This window comes from Sorex araneus, chromosome 5 (genome assembly GCF_027595985.1).
Source record: "Sorex araneus isolate mSorAra2 chromosome 5, mSorAra2.pri, whole genome shotgun sequence".
NCBI lineage: Eukaryota > Metazoa > Chordata > Mammalia > Eulipotyphla > Soricidae > Sorex > Sorex araneus.
This window is the reverse complement of record NC_073306.1, coordinates 82,904,546-82,916,621: the sequence shown is the minus strand read 5'-3', so window position 1 is coordinate 82,916,621 and position 12,076 is coordinate 82,904,546. Positions and strand designations below refer to the sequence as shown.

Here is a 12,076-nt window from a genome sequence, read left to right as displayed (position 1 = left end):
AATTTATGTTGAGATATGTGATAAGTGAGTGGCAATGGAAATGTACTCCCAGGAGTGGAAGATGTTCTGGAGATAAAGTGTTAGAAAAATAGAATTGGAAATACAATGTACAGGTCAGGGTAAGAGGGGAATGTTGAAAACAAAGATTTTGAAAGTGAGAAACCTGTTGACCGATTATAGGTTCTGGTGTTTGATAATAAGAAGGAGGAGGTTAATGAGGGATAAAGGGAATTAATGTTGATTAGTAATTAGAAAGACAGACCATAAAATTTCCTATGGAACAAAACTAAAATGATAGTCTCCTGAAAAAAACAAAAAGGTTTTCTAGGATAAGGATAAGGAAAGGTTCCATTTCCTATGGAACAAAACTAAAATGATAGTCTCCTGGAAAAAAAAAAAAAGGTTTTCTAGGATAACACTTGGCATATGTCACTTTTTGTCTGACTCTAAGCCCTTTGATGGAACTAGAAACCTGCATTAGGAAGCAAAATTTTAATTCTCAGAAGTCACACAGCTTTGTAGGAGGTGGGGCCCAAAGGATAAACTCCCATCCCCTGCTCTCAATGTACTACTCACCACAGGCGAACAGAAAGAAACTCAGCTGCATGAGGGCTGTAACTAGAGATGCCTTCTCATCGAAAACCAAACACCATCCAACTCAGAGTCTCCAGGCAGCAGCTTGTCAGACAGAGATTTGCGGAAGGGAAGTCATGAATGGAAATCACCCATCAGCCCATTTGCCTAAATAGAAAGAAGTGACAAGAAGACCCTAGCAGGTCAAGGTGGCCAATTTTCCTTTCCTGTGGGTGCTGAGAAAAATCAAAGGTTTTTTCTTTTTTTTTGTAACTGGCTTAAATTTCCTCACATTGAAAATAATGTTCATTAATACATCAGAGTCTTTTTCCATAATTCAGATATCCAAGGAAAGTTTCTTAAAAGGCAGCTTCTGTCTGACTTTAATGAGTATCATCCAGTTATGGTCCCACTGAAATTCAAACGACTCCATTTTATCTTTGATAATTATGTCTCCTCCATTAAGTCTAGTTAGAAAATCCTTTTGTTTCTTAACAGTTTCTATTATAGTCTCATTATTGGATCCATGTCATTAAGCCAGACACAGAGGCTTGTCACCAGGTTAAGTAGAGTGTCTGACAGTTGTTGGTTAGAATGATTTGCATGGGGTCAAACTATTTGTAAAATACAAATTTCACATGTAAATTTTTATTTTATCAATAAATGAGTGTGAAATAATTCCAGAACAAAAACAAAATCACAGGAAATCACAATCTGCAGAATGTTTGAAAATGAAAACAACTGGGCCAGTACAGCAGACAAGGCACTTGCCTTGTATGTGACCAGTGACCAACTGGGTTCAATCCAAGGGATCCCATATGGTATCCCAAGCACTGCCAGGAGTGAACCCTGACCACAGAGCCAGGAGGAAGCCTACAGTACGACCAGGTGTGGCCCAAAACCCATCCCCCCCAACAATGAAAAACAAAACAGGTGGGGCTGGATCGATAGCACAGTGGGTAGGGTGTTTCCTTGCACATGGCCGACACAAGTTCGATTCCCAGCATCCTATATGGTGCCCCAAGCACTGCCAGGGATAATTCCTGAGTGAATGAGCCAGGAACCCCTGTGCATCGCTGGGTGTGACCAAAAAAGAAAAAAAAAACAGGAAATAAGCATAAACAAATTACTTCTGGGCATTTCAAGACAGAGTCTCCTTATTACTAGCCATGGCATTTATGGTATTCTCCATTCACGCAAATCAGATCTGCAATTGCTCCCATTGCTTCCTTTCATACGTTGGGCTATTGATTCTTTTATTTTTACTTACTCCCTTTCCCTCTGTCTCTCTTTCTCCCTCTCCCTCTCCCTCTCTCTCTCCCTCCCTCCCACCCTCCTTCTTTCTCTCTCTCTATCTCTCTGTTCTCTTTATCATTTTTATTATTGATGCTGCTGAAGTGACCAAGAGTCTCACACACATACACACACACACACACACACACACACACCTGGTGATGATGCTAACACACTTTAAGATATGGTGATATAGTGTGTGCTGGAAGTTGGGCACCAGATTAGGGTGTCACATAGTCTGCACCCCCTTCCAGCTGTGATACATGTTCATCAGGGATTGTACTTTCTGACAGTTGTGTATATACATCTTTTTGGCTCTGATGCTTGCCAAAGATCAGACCCTTTTTGTGTTTACACACAGCTGACTGCAGTGTGGCCAGAAATTAGTTGTATTACTGGGCATTGCAGATAGCAGTTTCTAGGATAACACTTGGCATATGTGGAACACTGAGGATTTTAATTCATGACAATATGCTTGAAATGCAGGCCTTTTAAACCATTGTTCTAGTCTTCTAGGCCTGACTATTAGTTCTTGGCACATAAAGTTTGTAGTAATTCAAATTATTGATTAGACTGAGCAAAACCTATGGTGATACCAGAGAGAATAAGGCAAAAGATGGAAGAAATGGGCAAAAGGATCATTTTGGTGGTGAAATGACCCTAGAACTTTGGTGGTAGATACAGTGAATGCCATATACTTACAGAGGTGCTAAACTATTCTTTGAAATTCTAGAATATTGTAAACTAGTGACAAATCAGCAAAGTGTTGGTGGGGAATACAACTGTGCCGTACATTGTTTATTGACTTGGGCAGTCTTTGTGGGGATGATTTTGCTTTATTTAAAATTTCAAGGGGCTAGGAAAGTAAGACAGCAGGCTTGCCTGGCAAACCTGGTATGTAACCCAGGTTACATTCCTGGCACCCCATATGGTCTCCACTAGTAGTCATCCCTGAATGCAGAGGCAGGGGTAAGCCCTGTAAGTCATGTCTTCAATTCTTGACACCCTATATTATCTCCTGAGCCCCACCAGGAGTGACCCCTGAACACAGACAGGAGTCAGCCCTGAGCACTGCTGGGTGTGCCTCCCCAACAAAATAACATAACAATGGGGGTGTGGTGCTGTGCTGCCAGTAGATCAAGCTGTATTCATGGGGGGAGGGGGGAATGCATCAGCAGCTTGATGGTGCCTTCAGGCTTCCTGATACTCCAAAATCGCCACTGTGCTTCTGGCTGGACCCCAAAAACTGGGGACCAAGTTTTCTGAGAAATTAAATGGTAAAAAGTTAGGTAGGTGGAAACCACGCCCACAAAACACCTCTGGCTCAGCTCTACAAGCTCATTTATTAGCCTTGCTTCAGAGACCCATAACTGCCATGCCCCCAACTCCATCGGCTCAGGACGGACCTCACCAAGATATTAACCTGTTGAAAAATTTAGATATGTGGGTTTTGTGACTGAAATCTCCAGGCTTTCTTAGAGTTAGGATGGGCTACCTCCTCCCACTTCCCTATACTCCTGGAAGCACTGGCAGTCAAGCCCATGACACAACTCCGGCGCCACCATGTAAGCTCTTCTACTGGCCTTGCTTCAGAGACCCACAAATAAATCTCAAAAGAGATCAAAAGCTGAAGTTAATCTGGGACCACACAAGGCTGAACATACTAGGGTAAATCAGAGAGAGCAGGTCAGCCTGGTGTCCACCTAAGCAGAGCCTTGGGCAGCCACTTGCTTCCACAATCCAAAATTACTGCAATGTCTCTGGCTGGATTCCACAGTCTCTGGATAGACCTTACCAAGATATATCTGCTAAAAATTTGAATATCTGGGTTTTGTGAATGAAATCTCAATGCTTTCTCAAGGTCAGGATGGGCTATCTCCCTCCCTGTACTTCCTGAAGCCTTAGTAGTAACATATACACCTTAAAGCTGGCACCCAGTTTAATATGCTACTCCAGCCTTACCTTCCTAATAAAAATACTGAACACCCTGAACAAACACGATGACCTCTTAGTACCTGTATTGTTAATCTTAATGCATAAAAGGAGAGAGGGAGAGAAAGAAAAAAGATGCCTACCATAGAGGCAGGCTGGGGGTGGGGGGTGGGGGATGCTTGATAGTGGGAGGGAAACGGGACATCAGTGATGGGAAATGTACACGGTGGAGAGATGGGTGTTGGATCATTGCATGACTGAAACTCAATCATGAACAACTTTGGAATGGTCTATCTTTCATATATTCAAAAAAATTTTTTTAAGTAATGTGGAGTTCATACCCACTTCAATCGGTTTAATTGGTGGCTGAATAAACATCAGTACTCCTACTTTTATTTTTCCCCGGAAAACTTCTAAATGGCTAAAGAGTGACATCACCTAAGAGAATCCAACCTGAATTAAAAATATAGACTGGTTATTGTAGTTCTGCACTGGGATTTGAAAATAATTTGCATGATTTTGTAAATCTGCATATTTTCTCTTATTCATTTTATGTTTAGTATGAAGATAATAACCAAATAACTTTCAAAACCTCCCTTGTGGGGCTGGAACGATAGCACAGTGGGTAGGGCATTTGCCTTGCACGCAGCCAACCCAGGTTCGATTCCCAGCATCCCATGTGGTGCCCTGAGCACTGCCAGGAATAATTCCTGAGTGCAAAGCCAGGAGTAACCCCTGTGCATCACCAGGTGTGACCCAAAAAGCAAAACAACAACAATAACAAAAAACCCTTGTTCTCACATTCACTAAGTGTATGGTATGGTTTTCTTAATATTGTTTTATCCTACTCACTAATAAAATGTCTCATTTTTCATATTCCTGTAAGAATGCATAAAGTTGGCTCTGACTGAGGAAAGTTATATGGTACTGAAAAATTCCCAGGGCCCACCCTTTAGCCCTTTTCCATTAGCTCCCTCTACACCAGTCTCCCACACTACAGCATTAGACTCTGTCCACAAGTTACCTGAGGAGATCACAGCCACATCTTTCTTATGGTTGCAGTTGTGAGTTCCCCAAAATCTGTGCTGGCACTGCTCTAAGGACTGCTCCTTCTCTGAGCAACGAACACCATCAAGTCAAATCTGGCCCATTCCAGGGCCAATGAGTCTCTGGATTTTGGTGGATGGAAAGAGAGACTGCCCACAGCCTAGTTGCTTGCATACCACCTTATCCTGCTTTTCTCTCCAGCCATCATCACAGACAGAATCCCACACACCCTTGTGGAGCACCTCTAGTTGCCCAGAACAGTGTCCATCTCCTTCTACCAGCCTCAAGTCAAGGGGATCTGCAAGATATAGGAAGTCAAGGAATGAGAAGAGGCATGAAAAAGGCTGGAAATGTTATCACCTACATCCTCATTCAAATCCCATTAGCACACTTGAAATTTATACCTTGTTCCCATGACTAAGGACTCTTCTCTAGATTGCACCCCATGGGACTCAGGTTGATTTCTAAATTTAAGTCTATTAATCTCCCCTACTATTTTTAAGAAACATAGTATTTAAAAATGACTTGTTAATTGTTTTCCAACACTGAAAAAGTCAAGTACATGGAATGATGTGCCCTATCTTTAGTACAGAGAATTAAATCTAACAATTCATAATAACATAGCGTTAGATGTTGTTTTGTCTTTTCATATACAAAGGCAGATATTATCTCCATTTAAAGACAGGATAAGTAGCAAGCAGCACATTAAGATTTTTTTCATCACCAGTTGATTTATGACTTGAATTAATAAAATTCAAAATGACCTCAGCCTCTGGATTCCAACCTTCACATTCTACCCACATGCCTCAGCATGGGTACAGCTTTTTTCTCCCCAAAGTTCAGAAGGACAATCCTGAAGGCTTTCTTCTTGTCCTGAGCAGGATATCTGACTTAACCATATGATACTTTCTATGAGTATCTTCTATTTTATCAGATGGTGAACTGCTTGAGAACTGATAAAGCATATATTTGTGAGCTTATTGCTTCCTTCTAGGGCGCTCCAGAGGTGGGCAGGTAAGAGCCCTTCCCGCACCAAGGGACCCAGACCTGGCAGCTGACCTCCACTACACAATAGCTGCCATGCTCCAAGCCACTTTCCACACGCTCGGGCTGAGCCTCACACCTGAGTGAACATATTCCTGGGCCGCGCAGCTGCTTTGCAGCTGAGCGACACATCATCATAGAGGGAAATAAATAAATATATATGCCTCTCGAAGAGCCCAGCAAGCACTGAGAGTATCCCGCCCGCACGGCAGAGCCTAGCAAGCTCCCTGTGGCGTATTCTATATGCCAAAAACAGTAAGAATAACAGGTCTCATTCCCCTGACCCTGAAAGAAGCCTTCAATCATTGGGAAAGACAAGTAAGGAGATGCTGCTAAAATCTCAGGTCTGGGACAAATGGAGACGTTACTGGCATCTGCTCGAGTAAATAAATGAACAACGGGATGACAGTAATACAGTGATACAGTGATTGCTTCCTTATATTTCCAGATACAAAACACACACACACACACACACACACACACACACGCACATGTGCTATTTAGCAGAAATTTTGTTTTTGATATGTTACATTTATATGTGGGAAGAGAAACATTTTCACATAAATTGAAACAAAAAGACAAATCATTAGCTTGAAGGAAGAATAATTCTGGTTAAAAATGTTTTTCTCTATGTTCCATAACTGAGAAACCGAGATGTGAAGAGCAAGGAGCCAACCAGACGTTATATGGAAGCCCAGGGAGAGAAATAAAGAATGGGAAGAGAGGTCAGTGGGAAATGGTTCTCACATCTTACCATACTCACTCTCACAACGGGCTCCTGCATCCTCCTCTTTGTGAAAGCAATCAAAAGCATCTTCACTTTCACATTGGGATAGTGATTCTTCTATCCCTGAGCAATTAACATCTTGGATAAGAACTTTTTGCTCATTGTCTATTGATGGTGCATATAGAAAACCCCTTGGGAGATCCACAGCCCAACTCTCAACACAGCACAGCCACATCCTTCATGTCCCAGTGGTCACATAGAGTGACCCAGTGACCTTCCTGCTCCACCTCCACCCATCCTTCATAGTGGTGGGGACTACCCTTAAGTCGTACATTGGATGAAGACTCTGAAAAGAAATGGGATATTAACTGGAGACATAGGAGGATCCCAGATAGCACTCAAAAATGTACACAGTCATCTTGGGACTCTTACAGCATTTACAGAGAAGCGGAGAATTGAAACTGGAAGGGCCAAAAGGGAAGAGGCTAGAAGATAGGAGCTGTGTTCTAACTCTCTGTACCCAACTAAAAAAACTTCACCTTAAGACACCACAATACAAACGCTGGCTTTTGAGTTTGTAAATTTAAAAGAACAAAGTTTATTGAAGATCCAGAAGAATTTTATAATATATGGTGGTCAGAACCAGAAGGATCTGCAGAGATCAAATCTGCCCCACTATTTCATAGATGAGGAAATGATCCTTATGAAAGTGAAAGTCATATGGCTACACTGTTAAATAGTGGAAACCCCAGATAAAAACATGAGAATAGAGATGGTATCTGCTGTGTCCTTTCTTCCTCATGACTGTTTGCCCCATGGCAGCAAAATTGAAGACAGGGTTAGTATAAAAAGCTGGATTTATCTCTTCCGTTATAAGCCACTTCATTCTTTCTTGCTGTTTCTGATAACCATTTTCTCATGCCCAAGAACCCAGCATTGGTAAGGAAAGAGTCAAAGACTCAATCTCAGAATTTAGACTACATAGTCTTCCTCTCCCACACTCTCTGCAGCCTCATTATCTTATTGGTTGAACTGTGTACACATTGTCTAGACTCTTCTCAATGTAGTCTGCTCACTTTTGGTCAGTCCACGTGCTTCATAAAAGTCGGCAAATTTTTAGCTTAGAGGTGACATTAAAGCTTATAGAAAGATCCAGAGGGGAAGGATCCAGAGGGGAAAAAGAAGTTGAATTCTAAGATATTCTGACCACCCTCCATCCCCTTCCCGGAAGGGGGAAGTTGTCTTCTGAGCTTTAAACAAAGTCATCTGCTACTGAGAGTCCTGGGAAGCTCCTTGAAGACAGAACATTAGTTACTTTCCTTTGAAAGTAAAAGTTAACCCATATGAGAAAGAATCAATGGGGTGAGAAAACATGGAAATCTATTGGGCCTCTTTGTCCTGGAGTTTCTCTTCATGGCCAAAATACTTTAAATTTTCCACTGTCCAGAGCTTAGGAAACCTACATCTCAGGATAACAAAAGATCTTAACTAAGAGGTCAGGTCCAGTGCAAATAGCTGATGAGGGAAGAAAGAAAATCGGTGAGATCATTATATCAGAGTTAAGGTTTTGTTCAAAAGTCACAGCTATCTAGAAAGCTTTTAAAAATTTTTGTAGGACAGTTAGAGTAGCAGATACTGAACCACTGAAGTCAATACTGTTGGAATCTTCTTCTGGAAAGGTCAGTATGGGAAATTGCTCCATAAATGCTGGCCTTAGATCTGGGAAGTATCCCAGGTAAAGCAAGTTTAGAGCCCGACTCCCAAGAGCTGCAAATGTTCAGCCAAACTGAAACGTCCTGATAAGGAAAGTTTTGTTTTAGTTAGATACAAGAAGAGTTGAGGCCTAAGCAGAAAATGTCCTGCTAGGGAATTCGGCTTTAGATAGACTTATGGGGTTGCAACCCAGGTAGTGTGACAGGGAGAGTTCTATCAGAGAGAGCAGAGGCATTTTCATAATCTCAAGACTATTGCTTATCTACCTTAGGCATCCATGCCTACAACTCTACTAACAGTCTATTTTTATTTTATGTGCTAACTTATTACAGCGCATCATATTATTGGAAAGAGAAGAGTACCACTCCAATACTAATAAGAGGCCCTTTGCTTGGGACTATTAACACTAGTTTGCCACCTGGACAAGCCACTGTATCTGTTTCATTCTCTGTAAACAGCTGATTATGCAAGGCAAAGTGGAAAGTTGTGGTTCCACTGGTTTTGCGGCTGTGATCCCCCACAGAACAACTTCTGTACTGGATCAGAACGGTAAAGACCAGTTCTGCCACAGTTCACCAACTTTGTCTGGTCTCTTAATAATTTGACAGGGGCTCTTCCCGAAGTAAGGATATATTTGATGTTTCTACTCTAGTCTACAGAAGGTCCAGGGATTCAGCTCAGATAGAAAGCACTTGCCATGCATGTGTGAGACTCTGTGTTCAATCTCTGGTACACACACACATTTTAAAAAATAAATAAGAGTCAGAGAAATAGTGCAGTGGGTGTGCTGTTTGCCTGGGATGTAGCTAACCCAGGTTTGATCCCCAGCACCATATATGATCCTCTGAATACCACCAGAAGTTATTTCTTAGCACAGAGCCAGGAGTTAGCCCTGAACACAGTCATGTGTAGCTCAACCCCCGACCCCATAACAAAATTGAAATAAATAAACGGATTCATGATTATAGTCTGAAGCAGAAAGGTGAATTCAGAGAGATGAGTTCAGAAAAAACTCTCTAAACTCTACGGAAAAGTGGGTAAGAAATAATGCTGTAGAGCAAAGATGCCCAGATTTGAGGCAGGGTAACTATGGAGCAGAGGGGAAGAAAGAGAGCAGGGAGTCCAGCACAAATAACACAACACACTGTATTATACCATGCAGTAATACCCTTACAGCATGAGCAAAGCTATATCAATGAGCAAGCATGGTTGTGTTTCACTAAGCCTTTATTTTTACAGACTGAAATGTAGACTTCAGATTATTGTCATTTGTCACAAAAATACTCATTCTATTTTTTCTCCATCATTTAAAAATGTAAATATTATTCTTTTTAAAAAATTTTTATTAGTTAATCACCATGGGGTACAGTTACAAAGTTATGAACTTTCATGTTTGTATTTAGTTTACATCACTCCGTAAATATTATTCTTAGCTTATGGGTGGCAGATTCCCTAATCAATGGATCAAAATAAAAATCTACAGTTTGTTCCAAACCTCCAGGCTTAGACACCAGAACTTCATCCTACACAGACTCTTCATTCATTTGGCTCACTCCTGCTAGTCAGCAGAAAAAGATGCAGTCACTTAACACTTGGTACACCTGTATTATTCAGTGACTGTGATAAATATTGACATGTAAAATTCTTATTACAAACAAGTTTTTATTTCTGCCTAGCTGTCTATGAAATTTTTTTGGTCTATAGTTGTTTTCAAAAAGGTTTTTAAAAACCTTTGCTGAGAGAGTCCTGTTCACTGTGAATGTCAGATGTCCCCGAGGATATGCAGTTTGATCCCACACCACCCCATACTATAGGACATTTCTGAAGGAGCTATTATCTACCCCAGAGTTTTTCAAATGGATCTGAGTATAACTATGGCTTATCTGGAATTGCTTCCTCTTTTAGTTTCTCTGTAGCCCCATTCCCTTAATTCTCAGAATATAGCCACTTCCAGATTAGGTGGGGCCATGTGTGCAAAGATTACATTATATACAACATTATATGCATCTAGTTAAACACACAGGTACAAAAGATGTGGACATGAATGTAAACTGAATATGTGCAGGAATTACTTGAAAGCTCTGTAATAAGGCAGATAACTATAGGTAAGGAAGATCAGAATGATTTTGTGAAGGAGGTGGAACTGAAATAATTTAGCTTTGGAGATTTAATAGTATGTTCATAAGAGTTAAGTGTAGTATTTGGGGGGGCCAGAAAGATAGTACAGAGGGTAAGGTGCTTTCCTTGTGCTCAGAAGGCCTGGGTTTGATCCTCTGCATCCTATGTGGTCTCCCAAGCTCAGCCAGGAGTGAACCATGAGCACAGAGACAGAGTAAATTCTGAGTACTGCTGAGTAAGACCCCCCTACCCCCCAAAACAAACAAAAATAATAGCTGTCAGGTAATATAGGAGATATTAAGACTAGTGTAAACTCTAGATATTATACCAAAACTGTCCAACTTAGAGACCAGTGTGAACTTTGGTGAAATACTGGGTCACCAGACAATCAAACTAAGTTACCATGTGAAACAACCCCTAGCAAACCTCTGAGATAAACAAATATCTCATTTCATAGATGAGAGTAGTATTTCAGAGAAATATGGGATCTAGAAATCTAGAAAATAAAAAAATGGAGATAGAAAATCAGGTATTCTCGCCTTTATTTACTCTAAATTAACCAAGGCAACAAGAAACAAGGAAAAGTTTGTGGTCATTATATAAAACACCCCAGGAGTAGTTGGACAACAATATCGATCAAAGTTGTTTATCTTAAAGTTACCTCTTTTTCTTCTCTTGCCTCCTGCTATCCATGGTCTGCCTATTTGTCCTTTTATAGAATATATTTTAGGAAGTTGATGTGAAAATGGAAATGTAGAAAACTGTTATAAATTTGCTACTACAAATATAAGGAAATAGAAACAGCTGGAAGTCAAAATGTATTATAAATTATACATACATTATAGATTAAGAGGCTTTCAGAGCACAAGAGAAGTGACTCAATGAAAAATAAGGAAACAATGCTGTTTCCTTCCTTAAAAACCACCCGAATCTGTTATCAGGTAAGAAGAGAAGGAATCTTCTTCATCCAAGTTCCAAGAGCACTAATAAGCCTAAAGGTACAAGAGAAGAGATACTTACCAAGGATCAAGAAGAGCAGAACCATGACCCAGACAGCTAAAATGATGAGCTATAAGACTGAAAGGGGAGTTCAAAGCACCAATATGCTGCTTTGTAAGTTTTCTGACAGGGAGGATGCAGGTCCTGCCTGCCAAAGAAGCTTTATCAGATGACCAGATCCCCAGGGGCTCAGAGGGCAGGACTGATAGACCCAGATTTGCTGAAATCAGCATGTCCCTAGAGGAAGGTAGGTGGCTGGAACCGGCAGAAAGATGCTGAAAACTAAGGAAAAACTATCAAAGCTGTTGTGACTTGGTTCTGCTCTGATCCTAGTCCCATCTATCCCTACTTTACTCCATTTTCTAATATTTCACAAGGAAAGCGGGTGCCCAAAATGAGACCATGTCACTCTAGAAGATCAGGCAGTGCCTAAATGGTTTATGGAGGTAATAGGTCAATTATGATTCCTTCATTGCTAAGGGAAGTGCTAGAGAATATATAAACCAGAAACCAAAGAGTGAATCCAGAGTTGGATTTGAAGGCACTGTAATTCATAGTCAAGGTGTTGATCTCTAAGATTGGTTTTATTGCCTTCAAACCAATGCTTCCTGTGCTAAATTGAGAATATAT

At 40.9% G+C, this 12,076-nt stretch overlaps 1 protein-coding gene across 1 annotated transcript; it reads right to left on the bottom strand.

Moving 5' to 3' along the window:
• Window positions 1-4,715: 4,715 nt before the first annotated feature.
• CD5L (CD5 molecule like) lies at window positions 4,716-11,492 on the bottom strand. The gene is given in 7 exon segments (XM_055139905.1): window positions 4,716-5,143; window positions 5,630-5,650; window positions 5,653-5,754; window positions 6,644-6,801; window positions 6,803-6,984; window positions 8,106-8,131; window positions 11,468-11,492. Coding segments are annotated over 7 exon segments (942 nt in total).
• Between the last annotated feature and the right edge of the window lie 584 nt (window positions 11,493-12,076).